The following is a 25,960-nucleotide window of genomic DNA, read 5'->3' on the forward strand; positions in this document are numbered from 1 at the left end:
TACATGTATGGCCAGAGGAGGAGCCTTTCTTCTCTGTCAAGCAACTCACTTATGGCTGTGAACCTGGAAGAATCGTTAACAATGGAGGCAAATGACCTTATGGTGTGAGCAGCTTTGCAGTGTTTGCTGTTTTCCTAGGGGGTACAGTCTCAATCCTGATAATTGAGAATCTGTATTAGGATGCATTTCCAGGCCCCACATGCACCACAGATAGTTGATTCATCCTATTTGTAAAGAAATACATCTTTGGCAAGTCCTTGGTCAGATTTACGGGTTTTGTTTATGTGTTAGGATGTATATGTACATTGTGTTGTTTGTGTTAATGAACTAGATGTTACAGTGAACCAGCTTAAAGGATTAGCTTTATAACAAGGACATTAAGCTCTGATTTGGATACATGCAATGAGAATATACTGTCATTACTAAAGGAGTTAAGATGTAGGAACATGAAAGAATAGGAATGGGGAACTGAATCTGTTTTAGAGTCTGTACTGTAATACCCTTATTCCTAGTCTGTTGATTACACTTTATGATATTTGTGATGGAGTCAGAGCTACATTTGTTGTAAATCCTGACTTAGCCTGCCATTTTAGACATGATAATTTGGTAAGCAGCCAGGAAGCAAAGGGTGTGAGGTGACAGCTAGGGACAATGCTTCAGGCCCCTCCTGGAAGCTGAAGAACTCCGACCCGCTCACAACATTCTCTTCCAACCCCTCTCTTCAGCCTGCCTCTGTTCTCGAGACCACTGCCAAGACACCAAAGTCTTATAAATTAATGCCTCATTGAACCTACATGTATAGCCAGCTCACAGGTGCTAGCTACAGACGTGATGCCTCCCTCCGAATTGGACTCCACTTCAGTTTCACACTCACAGGTTGTTTTTTTGTTTGTTTTTTTTTTTTCTCTTCTTCAAAGGGTACTGTCATAACAGGGTTTTTGAGCTGACGACATCATTTCAGGTCAAAAGTACATCATTTTTTAGAATTGCTTGGGAATGGCTGAGGATAGATGTGCATGTACATCAAGGTTTATGATATTCATACTCAGTGATTTTAATATTTCTTTTTTGTCTCTATGATATGATGATAAGGACAGCCAGTAAGCAGCTCTCTTTTTGTGCAAACCAGTCACAATGGCTCAATGGGTAGAACATCCGCTTAGGGGGTGGTAGATATAGGGTCAGTCCTTCAATAAATCATCAGAGTGAAGCAGCACTACATACATGTACATGTGACATAGTTCTCAACCACCTCTACATGTACATACATGTACATGCGACATAGTTCTCACCCACCTCTACACATACATACATGTACGTGCGACATAGTTCTCAACCACCTCTACATGTACATACATGTACATGCGACATAGTTCTCACCCACCTCTATACATACATACATGTACATGCGACATAGTTCTCACCCATCTCTACACGTTCATACATGTACATGCAACATAGTTCTCACCCACCTCTACACGTACATACATGTACATGTGACATAGTTCTCACCCACCTCTACACGTACATACACGTACATGTGACATAGTTCTCATTCACTTCTACACGTACATACATGTACATGCGACATAGTTCTCACCCACCTCTACATGTACATACATGTACATGTGACAAAGTTCTCATTTACTTCTACACGTACATACATGTGCATGTGACAGTTCTCATCCACTTCTACACGTACATACATGTACATGCGACATAGTTCTCACCCACCTCTACACGTACATACACGTACATGTGACATAGTTCTCACCCACCTCTACATGTACATACATGTACATGTGACATAGTTCTTACCTACCTCTACACATACATATATGTGCATGTGACAGTTCTCACCCACCTCTACACATACATACTTTACATGTGACATAGTTCTCACCCACCTCTACACGTACATACATGTGCATGTGACAGTTCTCATCCACTTCTACACGTACATACATGTACATGCGACATAGTTCTCACCCACCTCTACATGTACATACATGTACATGCGACATAGTTCTCATTTACTTCTACACGTACATACATGTACATGCGACATAGTTCTCACCCACCTCTACATGTACATACATGTACATTTGACATAGTTCTCACCTACCTCTACACATACATACATGTACATGTAACATAGTTCTCACCTACCTCTACACATACATACATGTACATGCGACAGTTCTCACCCACCTCTACACATACATACATGTACATGCGACATAGTTCTCGCCCACCTCTACACGTACATACATGTACATGCGACATAGTTCTCACCCACCTCTACACGTACATACATGTGCATGTGACAGTTCTCATCCACTTCTACACGTACATACATGTACATGCGACATAGTTCTCACCCACCTCTACATGTACATACATGTACATGTGACATAGTTCTCATTTACTTCTACACGTACATACATGTACATGCGACATAGTTCTCACCCACCTCTACACGTACATACATGTACATGCGACAGTTCTCACCCACCTCTACACGTACATACATGTACATGCGACATAGTTCTCACCCACCTCTACACGTACATACATGTACATGTGACATAGTTCTCACCCACCTCTATACGTACATACACGTACATGTGACATAGTTCTCACCTACCTCTACACATGCATACATGTACATGCGACATAGTTCTCATCCACTTCTACACGTATACATGTACATGCGACATAGTTCTCACCCACCTCTACACGTACATACATGTACATGCGACATAGTTCTCACCCACTACACGTACATACATGTACATGTGACATAGTTCTCATCCACATCTACACGTACATACATGTATACACATGCCACTAAGCAATCATTGCAGACCTATCCATGATAGATTTCTCAGTGTGATTTATATCTTGTCTATAAACAGGCTATTCTTGTCACTGTTTCCTACCATTCCTGTATTAATCATTGTGTTTGTACTCGTTCAGCCCGTGGGGTGTCAGTCACCAAGCCCAATGCAATATGATACAATTACATGTACATGTACCAGCCTGCTTAATGGGATGAAAATCTCTCCTAGGTAAATCTCAAGAGTCCATGAGAATAGATGAACACTGTAGTAATATTAGCACCTTTGGGAATTCTTGCAGACATCTATTTCTGGAAACCTCTCTGATATACAGGTGTATACATCAGTTTATTGACAACTTCCCATAAAAACACTATGATGCACTGCATTTTTTGATAACTCGCCAAGAAAGCAGCTATATTAAATCCATCATTCATGATTTTAGTGTGGATGTTGTTTTACCTAGTTAAAGTAGATTTCTATTAGGTCTTCCTGAAAGCTCTGTTCCTGGCCATTGATGCTGATGACCTGCTAAAACCTCCCATCCTTCATACGGTTTAATGTGCTACAAGTGTGTGGACATGCACAGAGGCTTTTTTCTCTGCCTCTCAGATCACCCGTCTCTATTGAGCCATTCTACGCGCTCAGCCGTAGTACAACCTTTATTCAGGCTCTAGATGAAATTAGATGTCCAGAGAGATATTAATTGGACAGGATAGGTTGCTGTTGAGAGTGTGCCACGAGATCAGAGTCATGGCCAGTGAATTGCGCTTTCATTAGACCTAGTTGGGAAGATCAATCTGGCATGACATGCTGAGATAGTGCTGTCACAACTAGCTCCAGGCAAGTTGTATCAGACCTCTACCTTACTGTGTATAATGTTGTCAGCAAAATCTGGCACTTGACAATACAAGCTTATACATGTACCTGTGTATGTACATCCTCTAACACAGGCTCCACATTTTGTCATAAGAAGGACTTCCAAAATGTCTAAGTTGTAATTGACATGTATTAAATGTATTAAAAACAAAGTAAATTTAAGCCTGCATGATGTTTTACCTGCATGTACATGTTCAGTTGGTGTGTCTACAACATGTATATTTCCTGTTAAAGTATATTACTCCAGCTGAGGGGAGTTCACTCTGTAGAAAACCTCCTTTTTGCCCCTCTGTGACCTACATGTAGGGCTGTATACTTGGGGGACCAATTTATTTACAATCTCTGGCAATCTGCCAAACTGGAATAGACAGATAGACCTGTTTACTAGTAGCTACACTTCTCCCTCTCATGACTAGGCCAAGGGACCATCTTCAAATTTCATGCCGTCTGAACATTTTCATTTTTATGGTGCAAACAGCACATGTATGTACAGTTTATATTTTTTGAAATTATGAAATTTTCTGTTTTGTTAGATCTGTGCTGTAAGGGTAATGTTTACATTCAGATTTTATGATATGTTTGGTATGAAATTTAAGACTTAAACTGACCTACTTATACATGTGAATGTTCTTTTTTGGTAATTATTTTGTGTAAAAACATGCATTTGGTGATAAGAGGTTGAAAGCTGCTGTAGCCATGAACAGAAGTTTAGAAGCCACACTGCAGTTCTGATGAAATGCAAATAACATGTAACGTTTGTTGTCATTGAACGGTTGTTGTCACACGTCTATGATTAGTGAGAATGCCTTTAAAAACCCCATGTACAGATTAAGGAGGATAATATGTTTTGTCCACATGTGTTATTTCGTTATCTTCAGAGAAATCTTCCTCTCATCACAGATGCAGTACGGCCTCTGAACTAGGCCATTGCCACTTCATCTTTTTATGTTTTTTCTCTTACCACCAAAAGCAAATGTTTTTTTTATTTGATTGTGGCCTCAATTCAAGATCAGTGTCACTGGTTTCTCTAAATAATAAATGGTGATTAACTCTGCCTATGGTCTCCTTGGGAAAAGGTAGGCTCCGTGGAAATTTGGTTAAGGCTGTGAGTGAAGTAAATCCATTCCCTTCAGAGCCTCATGACACCCTACAAGCCACAGATTTATGTACATGTATCAGCCCATTACTTGTGCTCAGCTTCTGCCAGAACAAGGTTAAGCTGGAAACCTCATTCAAGGACATGTAGGCTACAGTTGACCAACCAAATTCTCTGGAGAAGTAAAAGGCATCCATGTGTATATTCGTGCACATGTATGTGTAGACAGACATGCTTCTGCCATATTGTATTGTTGTGTACCACATACATGTATACATGTAAGGCTTTTATTTATTTAATTGATTAATGTTTTGCGCCATACTCGAGAGATGGCAGCCAGCATCATGGTAGGAGGAAACCAAGAAGAGCCTAGCTGAAACCGGCCATGACCATCCACAGGTTGCTGACAGACCTGTAAAAATTTTAAGATGTACATGTAACATTTCACAAGTTGTTGCATATGTGCATATTTGTTTTTGCTTAAGGGGAATCAAAACAGTTTATGTCATCATGATGCAAATCTACTGAGGGAAATTGGAAGTGCAGAATCTGTCTTCTGTTGATTAAATTGTCCATACCTGTCATTGATGTTGTGTTGTATAGACTAGGTTGAAAATGATGATAAAAGTCACTAATGTGTCAGTGGTGGTAACACACATGTACTTGTATGTGTGCTGGTCATAACAGAGGTGTGAAGGCATTCCCCCATAATTACTAAGGGTTATTTTAGGAACTGACCAGTCAGACTGGTCAAACCCTAGCCAAGCTAGGTCAGTGGGACAGGCCGAAATAGCTTGCCAGCCAGTGTAGCTGTCACACAGGACACTTCATTAGCCAGAGGGCTCACCAGGCAAGCAGCCTCAGAGGAGTGATGGTCACAGGCAGTTATCAATCTTAATAAACCTTACTACCCTATCATGTTAATTAGCAGCTCAGGGTTTGATATGCCCACTCAGTGCTGAATTCCCATGCTGTCCATAACTGTATTGATCTGACTGGTGTTCTCACTCTGTTCCATCTCCTGGTCATGCTCACTCATCTCTACCCTCACCACAGACCACCGGGCAAAACCCGCATGGAGAACCGAATTATTACACCTAATGTAGTAAAGTCACATGCACAAATTCCTCAACCTTTTCACATACATGAAAGAGCAATTTTCACTGCAATGTGTCCTCCTTTTTAATTTGCCATTGAAGACAAAACAGCATTGGTTAGTTTGACCAATTTCAGGGTTTTGGAAAAAATACAATATTTTCAATCTGAAAAGTTCAATAATGCCCTCAAACTATGCTTGAATTAACATGTTGTCAGTCTGCAAAGCAGTTGGAAAATTACAGCTGGTGTACATGTACGTGGAGGCTGTGACATTTACATCACATTTACTTTTACATGTAAGTATCTAAATACATTTATACATTTATCCTTCTTACATGCACATGCTCTGGTACATGTACACTTCATTTCAGACATTTACTTTATTACATTTTGGTGCATTGAATTACCCTATCACACAAGATTCAGTGCCTTCCCATAGAGAAGACCGGCCTTTTAAAAGTGATGTCCTTATCTAATTCTTTCAGTTCACCAAATCTTATTAAAACCGAGTAAGACTAGGTGTTAGTCTGGCTGGAGACCACTGAGCTGATGAACTCTAGAACTGTGATTTAAGGGCTAGTTTCTCTTAGGTTCCATCTGGCTGCTGTACGTACCCACCAGGGGGCGTTTTGATGACCACATCAGCCACCTGCACTGACCCAACTTTCATCTCACATCACCTTCAACTTTTCAAGTCCTAATATAAATATGCCAATGAATTTCTTTGCCATAGTTTGAAAAGAAGGATAAAGACTGCAGACTTTTTATTGAAAAACATGTATTCTTTCTCATGTTTTACACGTACATGTAGTTTTTATGACAGTCATGACCACATGTTCATAGTGTACCAGAGTTCTGTTTACCTGTAATGGTGTCTTTAGGGGTAGGAAGTAAATGTCCATGTCTTACAATGTATTGTTCATATGGTAATCCACCGTAGCTGTCAAGATGTGCTGCAGGCTGTAATCTCAAAACAGATCTTACATTATATATACATGTACTCAAGTACTACTTCCACTAAAAGTGTATACATTACATGTACATGTACGAGCTCTGCTGTAGTTCATAGTGTGTTCCAGCAGAAACACATTTAGCAATGCAGTTTGCAGTGGAACTGAAGGTCTGCTGAAGTCAAAATTTTGATGTGTAGTGCTAGTTATTCATTCCCACTCAGTCAATCAACCTGTGACGTGCAGTATCAAACCTTAGGCTCCCTTACCTCTACCTGTCAGTGAACATCAACCTGTGACCTGTTGTATCAAACCCTAGTTATCCCTTACCTCTACCTGTCAGTGAACATCAACCTGTGACGTGCAGTATCAAACCTTAGGCTCCCTTACCTCTACATGTCAGTGAACATGGACCTGTGACGTGCAGTATCAAACCTTAGGCTCCCTTACCTCTACATGTCAGTGAACATGGACCTGTGACGTGCAGTATCAAACCTTAGGCTCCCTTACCTCTACATGTCAGTGGACATGGACCTGTGATGTGCAGTATCAAATCTTAGGCTCCCTTATCTCTACATGTCAGTGAACATCAACCTGTGATGTGCAGTATCAAACCTTAGGCACCCATACCTCTACCTGTCAGTGAACATGGACCTGTGATGTGTTGTATCAAACCCTAGTTATCCCTTACCTCTACATGTCAGTGAACATCAACCTGTGATGTGCAGTATCAAGCCTTAGGCTCCCTTACCTCTACATGTCAGTGAATATGGACCTAGTTATCCCTTACTTCTACACGTGAGGGGTCCACCAGCCAAATCTCCTGTCAAGGCTGGCTGGAGATGATCAGGTCTCTGAAGGAAATTGTTATTTGGCTGGAGGATTAAGGGTAGTTACCATGTTCTAGCACTACCCAGAGCTAAGGCAGACAGAGACCATTTGCTGGGGCAATCAGTCTTTGGCAACTGTCACTGTTCAGTTTGGGGAGGAAGCCTTCAACCACAATGCTCTCTCTTTGCCCACTCATTTTATTCTGGCTAATCCCCAGGCCTGTACACAGGTCAACCTTGGCTCTGTGTAATTTGGATCAATGCTTACATGTACATGTAGTTGTCTACTAGAGGTTTTGCCTGCGAAAAACTGACCAGAATTTCTTCTCTATACTCTGTTCTGATCTGATTGCATTCTTCTCCACATCATTTTGTGTGCTTTATTCTCTACATATACATGTAGTTGTGCAAAATCTACCTTTGCTTGTGTCTGTCCATGTACATGCACACGTGGATCTCTTTTTTCCCAGCCCTGTATAAAAGCATACAGTGCATACACAAGTACAGAACATGTAGTTCATGATGTCCTGGACATCCCCTCTAACTGGACAGGGTGCAGTGCATGTAGTTCATGATGTACATGTACTGGACATCCCCACTAACAGGACAGTGTACAGTGCATGTAGTTCATTATGTACTGGACATCCCTACTAACAGGACAATGTACAGAGCATGTAGTTCATCATGTACTGGACATCCCCACTAATAGGACAGTGTACAGTACATGTAGTTCATCATGTACTGGACATCCCCACTAACAGGACAGTGTACAGTACATGTAGTTCACGATGTACTGGGCATCCCCACTAACAGGACAGTGTACAGTGTATGTAGTTCATCATGTACTGGACATCCCCACTAACAGGATAGTGTACAGTGCATGTAGTTCATCATGTACTGGACATCCCCACTAACAGGACAGTGTACAGTGCATGTAGTTCACGATGTACTGGACACCCCCACAAACAGGATAGTGTACAGTACATGTAGTTCATCATGTACTGGACATCCCCACTAACAGGACAATGTACAGTGCATGTAGTTCACGATGTACTGGACATCCCCACTAACAGGACAGTGTACAGTACATGTAGTTCATCATGTACTGGACATCCCCACTAACAGGACAGTGTACAGTGCATGTAGTTCATCATGTACTGGACATCCCCACTAACAGGACAGAGTATACAGTGCATGTAGTTCATCATATACTGGACATCCCCACTAACAGGACAGTGTACAGTGCATGTAGTTCATGATGTACTGGACATCCCCACTAACAGGACAGTGTACAGTGCATGTAGTTCATGATGTACATGTACTGGACATCCCCACTAACAGGACAGTGTACAGTGCATGTAGTTCATCATATACTGGACATCCCCACTAACAGGACAGTGTACAGTGCATGTAGTTCATGATGTACTGGACATCCCCACTAACAGGACAGTGTACAGTGCATGTAGTTCACGATGTACTGGACACCCCCACTAACAAGATAGTGTACAGTACATGTAGTTCATCATGTACTGGACATCCCCACTAACAGGATAGTGTACAGTGCATGTAGTTAACGATGTACTGGACACCCCCACTAACAGGACTGTGTACAGTACATGTAGTTCATGATGTACTGGACATCCCCACTAACAGGACAGTGTACAGTACATGTAGTTCACAATGTACTAGACATCCCCACTAACAGGACAGTGTACAGTGTATGTAGTTCATCATATACTGGACATCCCCACTAACAGGACAGTGTACAGTGCATGTAGTTCACGATGTACTGGACATCCCCACTAACAGGACAATGTACAGTGCATGTAGTTCATCATGTACTGGATATTCCCATTAACTTGACGGTGTACAGTACATGTACTTCACGATGTACTGGACATCCCCACTAACAGGACAGTGTACAGTGCATATAGTTCATCATGTACTGGATATTCCCATTAACTTGACAGTGTACAGTACATGTAGTTCACGATGTACTGGACATCCCCACTAACAGGACAGTGTACAGTGCATGTAGTTCATCATGTACTGGACATCCCCACTAACAGGACAGTGTACAGTGCATGTAGTTCATCATGTACTGGATATTCCCATTAACTTGACAGTGTACAGTACATGTAGTTCACGATGTACTGGACATCCCCACTAACAGGACAGTGTACAGTACATGTAGTTCACGATGTACTGGACATCCCCACTAACAGGACAGTGTACAGTGCATGTAGTTCATCATGTACTGGACATCCCCACTAACAGGACAGTGTACAGTGCATGTAGTTCATCATGTACTGGACATACCCAATAACAGGACAGTGTACAGTATTAATAATTTCCCCTCCGTGTTTCACAGATTGACGGGCGTTTTTCACTTCTCAACTGTCACTTATCCACAGTACATGTTCATGTATGTTTACAGCATATGATATTATTTGTTGTTTCAGGTGAAGTGGATGATGTACTGGATTATATTTGCCTTATTTACCTGTGTGGAGACATTTTCAGACATGTTCATTGCATGGTGAGTAGATCTAGTCATATACAGATACTAGTCTAAACAGCTGAAATGAAATCCCATTACTGGGAGGTAATGAAGAAAGTCTGTATGGTTTGTTGTACGTATTGTGTACTTCACTGTGAATATTTACAGTATACAGGAAAGCTTTACATAATCATGTGGACCAGGATATATTAGTATAGCAGATTCATATGCACTTAAGAAACTAAGACATCATGATAATAATGTCTTAAAACCTTGGACTCAAATTAGAAATGTTGATCATGAAACGTCAGAAGCAATTTTGTGCCAGCCAGTGTCCTTGGCTATAATACCTCCAGGCTGTTAAAATAAATCAGCTGATTGTTTAGTGTGGTGGAAAGATGCTATTCTGTATGACTCATTTCACCAGAGCATTGTCAGCAGCATTGTGTGGTAATAGCTTTGTGCCAAGACAGCTGCTTAGATAGCACCTGAAAGTGATTCCACTGCATCACAGGGATGGTATAGAGTGATCTCCCTTTGTACGTGCTGACTATCTGTCTTCAAGTTCAGAAGTCACAGAAAAACTATAAAACTTTTTTGTGACATTAATTAGAAGTTTAGTCACCAGAGAGTTTGTCTCAGATTGAGATTGAAATGCAGTTGAGGGGAATTTGTGGATCAGCAATTCAAGAACACTGTTGTTGGACTGGTCGGGCCTGTGTCATTTTACATGTATGTTTGACATAATATGTTTCAATAGTGTGTCAGGTTAACAGGACCCTGGGTTTTAGCCATTAGGCATGCCTTGTGCAAGACTTTTAGAATGGCTGTCATGGTTCTTCCTTGATCATAGGTTATTCAATACTGGGAGAGCCTACATAGAGGATTAGGAAGCAAGGTAGTCATCCGTCCAGTGTCCAGTGTTTTTGCTAACCTACATGTACTGAAGGACAGGTTTTCTACATGTTCGAAGACACTGTTCTGAAGCATCAAAAAGAATGTTGAAAGTGATGTCAAATCCTAATTAGGCAAACAAACCTGCCAGTCTTAGAGTTCATATGTCATGTCTGTTATCTGTGATGGGTGGTTTAAGCTGGCAACATCAAAACTGAGAAAGCAAACCCCATTAGGGTGTAATCAAACTCTTAAAAATCAGCTAGAAGGGTACATAAGATGGTTGGATTTCTTTCTTTTAAATCTACAGTTTAGAATAACATCCAAATACATAAAAAATCATCTCAGTTGCCTTCCTGGGATGTAAGTCAGTCAAACTGTAGCTTTCATAAGACCATAGAACCCAGTCCAGAAATTAAGTACCTTGTGGTTGGGACGTCAGTATTAATAGCTGTCAAAACAAGTCCAGGGGAACTCACAAGTGGTCTGAGCTGGCCCCCCATCTCTAGTTAGTTCATTGCTGACATTATTTCCAAAAATTTCTGACCATTGACTAAAAATATGTATAAAATAGAGGGCTCCAAGATATAAAATATGCCTCAAAAACAAGGAAAAAAAGTTTTTCACTTTTGTGGCTTACCCCTTAACACCATACTCTCTGTTTAAAGCGTTCATTTTCACGTATCCTTTAAGCTGAAAACAGTCGATTACTCAAGTATGTCATTCAGGTATTATGAAGGGTGGCTTTAACCCTCCTTTGTTTCCTGGGGTGCCACTAATACTCATATCAGAGATTAAAGCCATGGGTGGCTTTAACCCTCTTTTGTTTCCTGGGGTGCCACTAATACTCATATCAGAGATTAAAGCAATGGGCTTTCGCACCTACCGTGAGCAGTGTTCAGGAGATGTCACCTTTGATGAGTGATTTTAATCAACAATTAGTATTTCAGCCCAAGTCATTAATTCTTGCTTAACGTAGTCAAGCAACACAGTTAGTTTTGGATTGTTTTCTCTTTTAATCGTACTCTGTAGCAGGTCAGAAACTGCTGGCATTGCCGTAGCTGTCAAACAGCCATTGTGTTGCTGTACACATTCACAATTAGTTAGGAGCTGACTCCCTGGTCCAAAGGAGAGACAAAGCCCATGGGATAGCGTATATCAAAGCTGCATTCATTGGAAACCATCACATGGTTGTATCTACTTTTCTTTCACTTTAATTGGCATACCGAAGATTGATCAAACTAAAGACTTTGTTTTACATCCTCCACACTCTATCACCAGAGTTTATATACATATATTTAAAGCCTAATTTGTCCTCCCTGCCACTAAAATTTAACTGCCCGCCAAAATTTTTTATTCCAACTCCTGTCAGCCCAGCAAAGATTTGGCGGTGGTGAGTATAAAGCCCGTCTGTCTTGTGCGGTGAGTCCACGCTTTTCTCTGGCCAGATCGTCTGGGAACTTGAAAAAAGTAACTCTAGGGTTCTTGGACGACCTGTTTTTACAACCGTATAGCAAAAACCATTTCGTGGAGAAATTTGAATTGCTTGTTGTCACTTTTGTGGCTTTCTTAACACAAAACTAACACAGTATATACAAGGGTAGCTAATTATGTCTAAATAACCAACCTGGACACTAATCCTTTAATTATCAGTGCTTTTTCTTTTTCAGGATCCCGTTTTACTATGAAATCAAGATTGTGTTTGTCTTATGGCTGTTGTCTCCTGTCACAAAAGGCTCCAGCTTTCTCTATAGGAAATTTGTTCATCCACAATTCTCCAAAAGAGAAAAGGTAAATATTGTGGGGAGATGTTTTGAAAGAAGTGCTTTATCAAATTACTAGTACATGTATGTAGCTGTAATTAGAAAATGTCATGCTTTACATGCAGCTGTTTTTCTTTCCTCTATTATGTGTTGCCACCAGTCTCACAGTGGTAACACATAACTCATCGATACAGTATTTTGATATCAAATGGGTACATATTTACCTCTGAGATTCAGAAACTGGCACCAACCAATAACAGGATTAGAACAGTGTTTGCCTCACAGCCTTCTTCGCCATAGTACACTGTACATGTAGTGTACCTTTAACATGAACTTTGATACAATTTCTGAAAGTTCTGTAACAACTTGAACAACACATGGGGAGAACCTGGTATGCTGTGTATTTAAACAGTTTATGCTTTTGTTTTGCAGGAAATAGATGACTATATAGCTAAAGCCAGTGATAAAGGTTATACCACCCTGATTAGTCTAGGCTCCAAAGGTATTACATATGCAACAAATGTGGTCTTACAGACTGCTATTAAGGTGAGTGCCTGGTTCAATGTTTTCTCTCTCTTTTCTGTACACCACGGTGACTTCCATGTGTGTTTTAATATGTCACTGTTGTGCTGTCTGATACTCAATTTTGATTGGCTTAAATGGACAATTGAAAAACAATCAAAGTGTTTTGCCTTTCTGAGGACTACTTTTGAGCAGAACAGTTAGTGCGCCAGTGTAGTTTTGTTAGTTTGGGACAAACTCTCCCTTGAATAAATTGTCAGTAAATTGCTTCAACAAACAGAATCTGACAAGTGGCTTTCAAAATACATACATGTATATACACTACACCAGAAAGTTGTGAAATGCCATTGTTTTCTATTTGTGTGTAAAATGAATATAGGTTTTAGTCATTCATTCATGAAAAATTGGTCACTTGGGGATACAATGTACATGTAGTTCTTCATATCCGAGAGGTGACAGCCAGCCAGGTATGTCTCTGCAACCATCATGGTGGTCATCTATGCATCAGATAGAACAGGTATGAATTATCCAATACACTGGTCAGAGTACCTGTGGCTATTAGTTCCTTACCTTTATCAGGTGCGGGCAACAATAGTCTTACATCATATCTGTTAATCCTTCAGTTCACAAAACAATTTTTCAGACATTTTTATTTTTGTAGCAGTTTATCAGATTGAATTCAGCTTGGTTGAACTTGGTACATGGTGTCACAAGTTATAGAACAAGTTCTTGTTTGTGAGTGGTTTGTCCACTTTTGACAAAATGCTGACGGTTTTTATCCCATTACGGACACTGACATTTTTCCACTGCTGTCAGAATGGCCCACCCTGAGTGGAAACATGGAACAGTGTAGCCTAATGAATTAGAGAGAGCTATCAGAGGTCCCTTCCCAAAACACTAGGCATTTTCCTGTTCACGTTTGAGTCTCTGTAGCTTTTTTGCTACCTACCGCACTTTTGTTGGACCAAAATCGTGTAGGAAACCCTACGAAGGCTGCAAGTGACGACTGGAAAATAGGGCTGGCTGTTAGCATACAACGTGTAATTCATTAGGCTAGGGACACGAACCTTGTTTCACAGATGTCATACATGTATGATAATCACACATATGGTGACCTACAAAATGTCGTATGATAAATGTACGATTCAAAAACATTGCATGCTGCTTAGAAAACAGTTTTGGTCCATTTTGTCAAATCACAACCATTTTTTGCTCTTTTTGAGGTTTGACACACGTGAAGCTATCATTGGGAGGGACATGTATGTTGAATATGTGGAAAAAGCAGAATGCTTGTTTGTCTAAAAGTTACTCATTTCATGTAAGTTTACACACAGAACACATACGAAAGTAAAACAGAATGGCAACTTACTAGATGGTTTATGTGACAGAGAAGATGAGTCTTGTAATTTGAAATTGCAGAGATTGGTTGAAGCATTGTGAAATATGTAGGAGGCAGTTTAACAGAGTTATCTCACTGTCAGTGGGGGAGGAATCCGTCTTGGATGCCCATAACTGCCTGGGGTTTGGCGACCAAATGTCTGATAGGCAGATCGGTCGCCATGGATATCTGAGGAGCAAGCAATCAGTTGCTGACCAGCCAGAATTGAATAGCCGCAATCTGCCAGCAGAACTAGTTGAAAAACCATCTGCATGGCGTAATGAAGACCTTTGGCTTCTACCCCGAGCTCTGATGAATTCTATTGAGGTCACCTTCTGTGAGGAGTGCCATTGATTGTATTACCATTGGGCAGCATATGAATGAGGAAGGGGAAGAAAAAAAAACGTGCCGTTCTTCTTGTCATACTTGGCTTGATCAGATCTGGTCAGAAACCCATCTGTTATTCCAGAGGCAAAGCTTGTGCAACCGGATTTCTTTTTATGAACATGTTTGGCCTACAGTTAGAATAGCTATGATTTGTGTTGTTAGAACTGATGAAGTACATGTACTTGTAAGAGTGGGTTCCCATGGTACCAGAGAGATGGAAGGACTGGATTCTGGTGTATTTGTCAGGAAGGTGTATGCTTTTTTGTTTATAACAGAAACATTTTGTGTGCACTGATAACAGGCCAAACTTTTCTTCTTTTCTTGTTTCGTTGTGTATGATTATCAGGCCAATCATACATATTAACTGTACATATTTAATATTTATATCGTTAATGAACACATGTAATACATGTGCATGTGCCCTTTTCTGCTCTTGTCACCTAACCATTTGATCGTAACGATTATATTTAGGCGCATTTCTGTATGTGCTCATATATATCCAGTAGTTGCATGTATTTCTAGATTTGTTTATAGAAAATAATACGTCCTCTAAAAAGGAAAATAAGTTTGGCCAAAGAATGCATATACATGTTTGAAAGCTAAATAAAATAAAAACCATCTTGGTTCTGTTTAAGTCAGAACCCTATGTACTTTAAACAGAGTAGAAACCAGTACATTGAAAACTTCTAGACATGTTTCTGACTTAACAGTGGATCAAGGTCCTGTATTATACTAGTGCCACCTTGCGGGATTAAAAAGTAAGACACCTGCCTATTGTTGGGGGTTGTCATAACTGGACTAGTGTCACACCAGGATATATCAAGGAGGAAACTGGTGGTAAAGAATGATAATTGAGTGGTTCGATTAGTTGCATTACATCTTTGATTTAAAAATTAGCAACGGTTCAAACGTGAATCAGGCTAGGTATAAGACTTGAGTGTTGTTAATTTTGGTACTTTTTAGTCTTTGCACTCAGCATGAGGGGTAGGCCAAGCACTGGCCTGCCAGTTGTAGTCTGGCATTCCAGTGAGGTCATCATAAATGCATTGTGACTGGACTGCTAAAAGGAAACACCATTGTGGTAGGGCAGATATAATGAAATGTACGCTGTCCATTGTCTTTTGTTCCCAGGGTCAATCAAAGCTAGCGGACCAGATTCGCAGGAGCTACAGTATGAGTGACATAGCATCCTCAGGTTCCGGAGATGCAATTGAGATAATTGACGACTCCCCAGAATTCAGCGAGGATGAATTAGGTTAGTTATCAGTGCTAATTTTCCCAGCTTCTCTGCTAGAGTGGTGTGCGAGTGCTCAGAACAGGAAACTCCTGTCATTCTGGCTGTCTGTTGATTCTGTGTAGCTGGACGTTTTGTGTGTGCCTCTGACAGCCTCGGTTTACAACTCTGCCCACCATGAAGTAGTGTCGTGGCAGAACAGCAGATAAGCCAGCCTGTACATCTGATGCCTGTCACCTCATCTGTCTTCCTTTATTACACCCTGTGTTTATACTTGATTATACTCTTATGTACAGTACACAGTAGAATTTTACTTACTTACACATAGGTGTAATTCTCACACATCTGTAAATGAATTTCTACATTAACTGCATCATATACTTGTAGTAACAGTATTATGTTTCTTAAAATATATTTTTCATTTACGTTGTCGGACATCTTCAAATCCCAGATCCTTGCAACGTATGATTTCTATTGCATTTCTCCACCACCATATGTGTGCTGTTGTATATGTATATATTTATGAACATTTTAAACTTTGTTGCTGTTTTAAGTCATTTGGTTGTCATCTACTGTAGACAATGAACAAGAAACTGTATCCTGAATTCTCCATCTAATGTAGATGTCTCATCAAGTAGGTGTTGTCAGTTCACTTATATGTACTGTCCGTTTTTCTTGTATCATTCACTTGTTAGAGAAGGGCATGTCAGAGCAGGGTGAGTTAAGCTGTGTTTTATATCTGTTGTCTTTACCCACTTTTAGCCACACACACCCTTGCCCAGCTTCCTCAGTGCTTTCACGTTGATCCAAGTCTGTAGCACTTTGTACCTGTATATGTGCGTTTCTGTCTTCACAAGACAAACATGGGTTGTAACTTGGAGGACTGACTGGTAATGACACATGTTGTTGCATTCCTCACTGTTTACATTTTGAGGTGTAATCACACAGTTTCATGTTCACCTGAAACTCACAAACATGTCACCAGAATAGGGACATGAAGATTCCCCATAGCCTAGCCTTTCTTCACCCATCAACTAACCAACACCTTGTTCAGTGTGGTGTACTAGTTAAATAGCTAAAATCACCGGCGCTTGTTAGTTCCCCTAAATAAAGTATGTATCCAAGTATATACATGTACTTCTATGGATGTAGAAATAGAATATCAACATACACCTACATGTATACCAATACAGCTACTATATGTGCAGGAAAAACAGACCCTGAGATAAGTTCTCTATGATGTGAAGGTACATACATATGTGCATTAAGCAATAGTGTGTTAACAGAACCTGTAGGTGTGTCAAAAGCAGGTATATCCCTTGGAAGTAAGGAAAGCAAAATATTCTCCTAGTTGATTCCCTTTGTCTGGTCAAGCCACAAAATTTCAAAATTCCTAAATTGTTGATCTTGTCATTTGTACTGTAGAATGAAGATATGAAGTACCCAGAATCATACTTTTGTTTTTGTTGTGCAGATAATAGGATAGCAGAGGACAATCGAGAGCTGGAGAGGAAACGTGACCAGGTGAAGAGGAGGAAAAAGATCCAGCGGGCAGCCTCTAGTGCAGGTCGTAAGTAAAACCACCTTTATTCCTCAGTCCCTGTAAGTCTGACCACCAAGCGCCTCCGTTGTAGATGAGAGAATACTGGCAACAATGGCCGGTGGCAGGAGGCTGGGAGAGCCTGTTGAAGATGAATTCTCACATGGTCATAGTAATTTGTATGGTGCAGCATTGACGAGGAACATGTAGTCCAGAGAGTAATGTATCTCACAGTGGAGAGATATACAGGTGGCCGGCAGTGGACATACAATGCGCTTTGTGTTGCCGATTTTGACATCTTGTTCATCTATAGGTCTAACATGCATTGCTACAAAATTTAGAAATAGTTTACCAGATTTTTGTTTTTGTCTTTTAACAGCCTGTAGGCTATTTCTGATTTCAAAAATGTCCATCTGTTTCGCTTTTTAGTGATTAAATTTTTGTTGGGTAATGAGAATGATATTTGCTAGAGACAAGGTTGCACAGTTAAAAGTGACTTGGAAAAGTGGTTTATGAAAAAAATTGTAATTTTAGTAATTTCCTGATGATCTTTGGAAATGATGAAAATGTGAAAACCTTGTGTTAAAGAAGTATGATGTGTAAGTGTTTGTGGAGTTGATACTGTGAAGACGAATTCAATTTGTGATGTAGCAGAAAAAGTGTGAAGCTGTTAGTGGTGTGATAATCTGCTGACATTTGAGTGAAATGTCGTGAGGGGATCATTTACTCTGCCAATTGCCTTCTTGTGAATAGGCATTAACAAGTAAGCTCCTGGAAACTATTCACATAATCAGTCCATCAGAAGAAGTTTGGGAGTTTTGAATGGAAAGTCTTATCTAAGAATGCCCGCGGCAGCTCCCTCTCTTCACTCACACTGGCCTACTCAGCACAATTAAATCCCAACAGCAGTGCATCTGTAATCTGAATGACACAATTCTCAAAATCAGATCTGTCTTCAGAGTAATTTGTGCCTTCAAAGAGGTTAGCTAGGCTGTGACTGATAAATCTGACTGCGAATTCCATTTGGCTTCAATGAATAGCTCGGCGTCAGGACTGACAAAGGAATAAATGGGCTGGATGCCCGGTGCCATTATAATAGATGATGGAAGCTAAGACCTTGGGGATATGCAGCCGTCAAAAACCCATAATCCATCAGACTCGAGAATCAATTTGAATCCAGAACAAATTCAGAGTTTGGTACTTTGATTTGGCCATCTCTCTATGGGTCTAGGACATAGCCCCACTCCTGATATGATTGGTCGCCAAGAGAGAGGACCTCTGCATAATTTCAGACTCTGTGAGGTGTCGCCCTCGCACACAGGTTCCTTCTCATCGATAGCCTAGAGAAATATCAGTACAACAATGACTGGAACTGGTGGTGCTGCGAAGGAATTTGGTGTGAATATCACCTATCTGATTTTTGGGTATTTAATTTACAAGTATGGGGTTATTTTATTGGCATTTCATGCTGACTCAAGGCTTACACTCTGTACCTATCTGAATTGCGCATGTGCCTTTCACCTAAACCTGGGACTATTATATACATGGTATACTCCCAACTTTCACAGACATGTATGTATATGTTTATGCGTTATGGCTGTCTAGATACATAACTTGGGTATCTCCAGCCACAGCATTGACAGCTGGGTGTGCTCAATCAAAGACTCTCATTATTCAGGGTGCAGTGTGATTAGGTTAGGGGCTCATATCCCTATATACCCTCAGCTTTGCAAACTAATAAGGTTAGGTTTACCATGAAGATCTACAGTAACTGATAAGATTGTAGATCCTCTCATGCTAGCAGATGATTTCATGTTTCCAGATATACACATGTATTTGTATTCCATATTGTTGGCAGATTATCACTAGATAATAAAACTGCTGATGCCTGCATATTGTACATGTATGACGTGTATGTTGATTTTGTTACACACGTACTCTGACAATAGTTGGTTCTACTTCCAGCTTTGTACAGTCTGTCAGAGGAGGAATCTGAGACGTCCTTAACCAAAGAAACGAGCACAATGCATCGTGGTAAACATCATGAGTCCCGCTACAGCACCAGAAGCAGCTATTCCACATCAGAGGTAAGTACTGAGCCATAGTTAGACAGGGAATGGTATCACCAGATATACCAAGGCTTGATCATGGAAGACCAGCTTCACTAACTCGGCTCTCAACAGCCAACACAGATTAATAAAGGCACATGTAGTTCAGCTCTCCCTAGATCGGCTACAGTTTTACCTCATTAGGCTTTATCGCATTAAGCCTGCTGAGGTGCTATGGTTTCCTCAACTACTATCATGTAAGTCATATATTCTTGATTGCAGCATAAAACACTAATATGAAAAGTAAATGAATAAATGTAAAAAAAATGCACAATTAAATGCCAGTGAGGTATGCATATCATCATAGTCTAACACCTTAGTGAGGAATTTGATAAGAGCAGCTCACTAGCATCTCAGGCGTATAGTTCAAAAATACTGCTTGCTTGAATCTTACATATACAAGATCAAACAGCATGCTTGCATATACTTGAAATATATCTATTTCCAAACGTAAAACGTATTGTGAAGAGCATAGGAAATAACCATGAAAGATACATGTAATTAATTTAAGATGGAGTAATTGTTTTATACTATATAGACACTTAGCAGTGTACTTTAGTGGTTGTTACATTTTTATCTTGTTCAGTACTCAACCTTGTTACACTCAGCCTTTTCTTTCTGTGCTTTACTTTTTCAGTTTTTTACCTTTCTTCTGCCATTATGATTTTAATCCTCTAGGCTGTTCCATTACTCACTGAGAGTATTCCACAGAGCTTGCCAGTCTCTAAGCGTTACATTTCCACAAGTGTTCACACTTCCACTTCCAAAAGTGTGCACACCTCCACCTCTTCTGGTGTGTACAAATCAACATCTGCCAGTGTGTACACCTCCACCTCAAGGCTGTACACCTCCTCCTCTACTGGGAACTTGAGTTGTCTGCCAGATTACAGCTCCTCTTCCTCTTACTCACACGGCAAATATACCACCCCTGGTTTGCTGAGCATTAAGTCCCCAAGGTCCACTGGCTACACATACCAATCAACCGAGTGGTCCCCATCAGAGTACACATCCACACCCAGGTCCCCCAGCTACCAACATTTCTCCAAGTCTTTGACCAGCCTGGGCTCCTATTCAGCATACCCACGGTCCAACCTGAGCCCCTACTCCACATACATGTACTCTCTGTCCCGAAGGCACTGGAGAACCAACTTGAATTAGACAGCCCTTAGTATTTCTTCCAGTCCGACCAGCCTAGGCTCCTAATCCACATATGGTAAATGACCTAAAGTTTCGCACGTGAATTGTGTTGGCGGCAAGATGATAGAAGAAAATGATCAGAATCGTACTCCATGCGAGGTTTTTGAAAACTACCAGGATGTACAATGTGCTTTTGCCCCTTCTCAGTCCCACTGTGTACGAGTTTGATACATCGGGAGACAGGATTCGTTTGAGTTCTTATCATATTAGGATTTCACACAACACCATCACTGGCTTTATATCAAACTAAAATGCATGTTTATGATTTCCTGTATACAGTTTTGCTCAGGCATGGTTTACTTGTCGCCAGCAGCAGGTATGAGATCGGGAAGAGCTATATATCTGCAAGGGATATACAGAATGCTCGACCTTCATTCCCAGCTTATCCACAAACTAAAGAAGTCTACAAGTATGGTAAACAATTGCTCTTTGGCAGCTTGTGTAAGACTTTTTCCTAGTTTAAGAACCATTTCAGGACAAAAGACCCGGCGAACTAAAGCCCCATGTTCACTATAATACTATATTAGATTATTGAGAATCATTGTCTTTAGAGATGTCAGGCTATATTGTGTAAATTATATTTTGAGAATAGAAAATCAGCTTGCAGCTTGTGTAAGACTTTTTTCTATTCTAAGACCACAAATCTGATACATATGTCAGTATTTTCTATCCTGGAAATATAGGACCTGGCACAATAAGGCAGAGAATAAGCCCCAGAGAAGTTGGATAAGAAAGTGCAAATTTCAAAATCTCAGCACAATTCTGTACATTTCCAAAACAGAAGTGTAAAACTTGGTCAAAACACTCATGGAAGTTATAATGCCATAGAAGAGATGGTTGCTTAGTAGTGACCCGTCAAAAATGCACTCTCAATCAAAAACTTTTTGTTTAAATGAGGCACTGTGTTTTTTATTTACAGTGTGAAGATCAACTTTAACCAGAACAATATCTTTACTGGAACTTTCCTTTGTGTACATGTATTTCTACGTGCTGTCAGAGTTTTGATTGTGGTAACTTTTGTCTTCATATGTAAAAAATAAACTTTATAATGTGATAGTTTTTTCATAATTAGGCAACTTAAAAATCTGTATTTCCTCCATACTCTGTCAGTCATGTTTCATAGTACAGTGAACTAACCGAGTCACTATGGAGAACAGGTTGTATTTCAAGGAAGAATTGTAATCTTTGTGAAGTTTTTTTTCCTCTGACAACATACTTCTTGTGTGAGTAAAAATGTAGGCTGTATTGCATTAAATAAGTGTTATCATGAATTAAACAGTTAAGCCATGATATTATGTAATGTGAGGTAACTATAGCGAAATCCTACGTCAATCCTGGTTGAGGGCACAAATGGCCCTCTAGCTATCGTTACCATTAAACGTGTTACACGTAGCAGAAGTACAAGGATATACTTTTGTTATGTATGTATTTAACTGACTGGTGCCTAACCGCGCTCAAGAATTTTTCAGAAAATTACATTTGTGGCGCATTGATTTTCCCCATTCTGCAGTGTTTAATGCTAAAAAAAAGGTACAACTGGAGCAGGCTACGAGTTGTTCGATGTTTTCACCTATACATTGCTTCAGTGCATTCTTGCTATATACAAGAAAGGTGAAGAAAAGCGGAGCTGAAAAAAGAAATGCCCTTACTAGTGTGTCATCAGCTGTCCATCACAACTACAGTCAGTTCTGCTACTTGAGGTGCACAGTTTCTTGCACTGGGGCAGAGTCCCCGCCTTACCATACCAGATCGTTTACATGCCATAGCCAAACATCTCTAATGAAAATGGTTGGTTCCAGATGCTTGTAGAAGTGTTGGTTTTAACATCCTAGAAAACAAAAGAAAGAAAACCTGTTATTATTTTATTCAAAATTAATAATTTTCTTGGGAACTATAATATGAATTGTCTAAGTAATCTAAATTTATCAATACATCTGTTGTAGTTAACACATACTGTAAAATTGCACAAGATACCTATAAACCGACTCCAAAGCGTACATTACTGCAGATGTGTGGTTATTCTGTGAATCATAGTAAGTCATAGCCTGTAAGCAAATTGTGTATAGTGAGAATAAACATATTTGCTTGAAAACAGCATTCGATAATAATATTTGACATCAGAGAAAATTTTTGGCGTATTGTTTGGAAATAGTATGTGTACAATGTTAATGAGAGGAAGGCTGTTGCACCTGAATGCCCAACTGGGATATGTTTTGATGACACATGTTTAAATGGCATACAAAGTCACACTATATGAATTCCTGTCAACAAACATTTATCATCCTGTTTTTCAAACTGTCGGGTATGTTTTGCAGGTTAATTAAGACAATAGGATCTTGTCTGCAAGGCTTTTGTCCATGGGGTTTCTGTCCTGGATTCAAAACAATCAACCTATTGCGAAACGCATGTACTGAAATCATTACGATTAAAAGTGAGGAAAACATGACCTGTTGATGGTTGGAGCATAGACTCACTGCTCATTGAAGCCTGAGTTTGTTTATTTATTACATTCTTGAACTGTCAGTATAATCCTCTGACCACCCCTGATGCTCTCCCGCAGTGCTTAGTCAACAACAACCGCAATCAACGCGGTGAATCCTGGGATACACTTTCCAATTCCCGAGGCGAAACTTTAGGTCCATCCTGAAGGTACGGAAGACACAACTGGAATTAGGCTTAATCAGCCCCCAGTATTTCTCCCAGTCTCTGATCGGCCTGGTCTCCTACTGCACATACTGAGTGTTCAGCTTTTGTTCCTGCTCAACATACTCAATGTCCAGCCTGGGCTCCTACTCCACATACTTAATGTCCAGCCTGGGCTCCTGCTCCACGTACTCAATGTCCAGCCTGGGCTCCTGCTCCACATACTTAATGTCCAGCCTGGGCTCCTGCTCCACGTACTCAATGTCCAGCCTGGGCTCCTACTCCACGTACTCAATGTCCAGCCTGGGCTCCTACTCCACGTACTTAATGCCCAGCCTGGGCTCCTACTCCACATACTTAATGCCCAGCCTGGGCTCCTACTCCACATACTTAATGTCCAGCCTGGGCTCCTGCTCCACGTACTCAATGTCCAGCCTGGGCTCCTACTCCACGTACTCATTGTCCAGCCTGGGCTCCTACTCCACGTACTTAAATGTCCAGCCTGGGCTCCTACTCCACATACTCAATGTCCAGCCTGGTCTCCTGCTCAACACACTTACCAACCTGAAGGTACTGGAGATCCAACTGGAATTGTCTCAAAAGGTTTTGGCAGACACTTCTGGAGACCAACTCATGTGCAAATATGCAGTAAGGCCATTCTGTTCAACAGGTGTGAAATCTTCCTCCATAGCATTAGCATTGACATTTGTGCTTACTTGTTCTGTCTTGTACCTGAGAAAAGCATCCTCAATTATTAATGGTGAAGGATTTGGTTTTGTAAGTTTCCAGGTTTCATCTGCCTTCAACCGCTCAGTGATCTTGGCAACCACTAGCAACAGTTCTACCTTTTCTCAGGTTGCCGCTTTATATTTTGAACCCCAGAGTTGATTGCTTTTTCCAACAGCCTTTCTTTTCCCTCCCGAGTTTTCAACTTTCACATGGATGTACAAACATTATCCCACTCCAGTTGTCACCCATCCTGTGTATGTGGAAACATTATCCCATCCCAGTTGTCACCCATCCTGTGTATGTGGAAACATTATCCCACTCCAGTTGTCAGCCTTCCTGTGTATGTGAAAACATTATCCCACCCCAGTTGTCACCCATCCTGTGTATGTGGAAACATTATCCCAACCCAGTTGTCAGCCTTCCTGTGTATGTGGAAACATTATCCCACCCTAGTTGTCAGCCTTCCTGTGTATGTAGAAACATTATCCCACCCCAGTTGTCAGCCTTCCTGTGTATGTAGAAACATTATCCCACCTCAGTTGTCAGCCTTCCTGTGTATGTAGAAACATTATCCCACCCCAGTTGTCAGCCTTCCTGTGTATGTAGAAACATTATCCCACCCCGGTTGTCAGCCTTCCTGTGTATGTAGAAACATTATCCCACCTCAGTTGTCAGCCTTCCTGTGTATGTAGAAACATTATCCCATCCCAGTTGTCAGCCTTCCTGTGTATGTAGAAACATTATCCCACCTCAGTTGTCAGCCTCCCTGTGTATGTAGAAACATTATCCCACCTCAGTTGTCAGCCTTCCTGTGTATGTAGAAACATTATCCCACCCCAGTTGTCAGCCTTCCTGTGTATGTAGAAACTTTATCCCACCCCAGTTGTCAGCCTTCCTGTGTATGTAGAAACATTAACCCATCCCAGTTGTCAGCCTTCCTGTGTATGTAGAAACATTATCCCACCCCAGTTGTCAGCCTTCCTGTGTATGTGGAAACATTATCCCATCCCAGTTGTCAGCCTTCCTGTGTATGTGGAAACATTATCCCACGCCAGTTGTCAGCCTTCCTGTGTATGTAGAAACATTATCCCATCCCAGTTGCCAGCCTTCCTGTGTATGTGGAAACATTATCCCACCCCAGTTGTCAGCTTTCCTGTGTATGTAGAAACATTATCCCACCCCAGTTGTCAGCCTTCCTGTGTATGTGGAAACATTATCCCATCCCAGTTGTCAGCCTTCCTGTGTATGTGGAAACATTTTCCCACCCCAGTTGTCAGCCTTCCTGTGTATGTGGAAACATTATCCCACCCCAGTTGTCAGCCTTCCTGTGTATGTAGAAACATTTTCCCACCCCAGTTGTCAGCCTTCCTGT

At 40.7% G+C, this 25,960-nt stretch overlaps 1 protein-coding gene across 3 annotated transcripts in view; it reads left to right on the forward strand.

Annotated features, from left to right (window-relative positions):
- Positions 1–25,960, forward strand: part of LOC135469302 (receptor expression-enhancing protein 1-like) — a 50,234-nt gene that overhangs the window by 16,701 nt on the left and 7,573 nt on the right. For 2 of the 3 annotated variants that reach the window (XM_064747919.1, XM_064747920.1), the window contains 7 exons: positions 10,156–10,232; positions 12,758–12,878; positions 13,283–13,396; positions 16,269–16,392; positions 17,846–17,941; positions 19,877–19,998; positions 20,698–24,507. In XM_064747919.1, coding sequence (XP_064603989.1) covers positions 10,156–10,232; positions 12,758–12,878; positions 13,283–13,396; positions 16,269–16,392; positions 17,846–17,941; positions 19,877–19,998; positions 20,698–21,177 — 1,134 coding nt within the window. In that variant the 3' untranslated portion in view covers positions 21,178–24,507. The remainder of the gene's footprint in view (positions 1–10,155; positions 10,233–12,757; positions 12,879–13,282; positions 13,397–16,268; positions 16,393–17,845; positions 17,942–19,876; positions 19,999–20,697; positions 24,508–25,960) is intronic. The other variant, XM_064747921.1, reaches the window with a different exon arrangement.

The sequence above is a fragment of the Liolophura sinensis genome, chromosome 6 (genome assembly GCF_032854445.1).
Source record: "Liolophura sinensis isolate JHLJ2023 chromosome 6, CUHK_Ljap_v2, whole genome shotgun sequence".
NCBI classification, from domain to species: domain Eukaryota; kingdom Metazoa; phylum Mollusca; class Polyplacophora; order Chitonida; family Chitonidae; genus Liolophura; species Liolophura sinensis.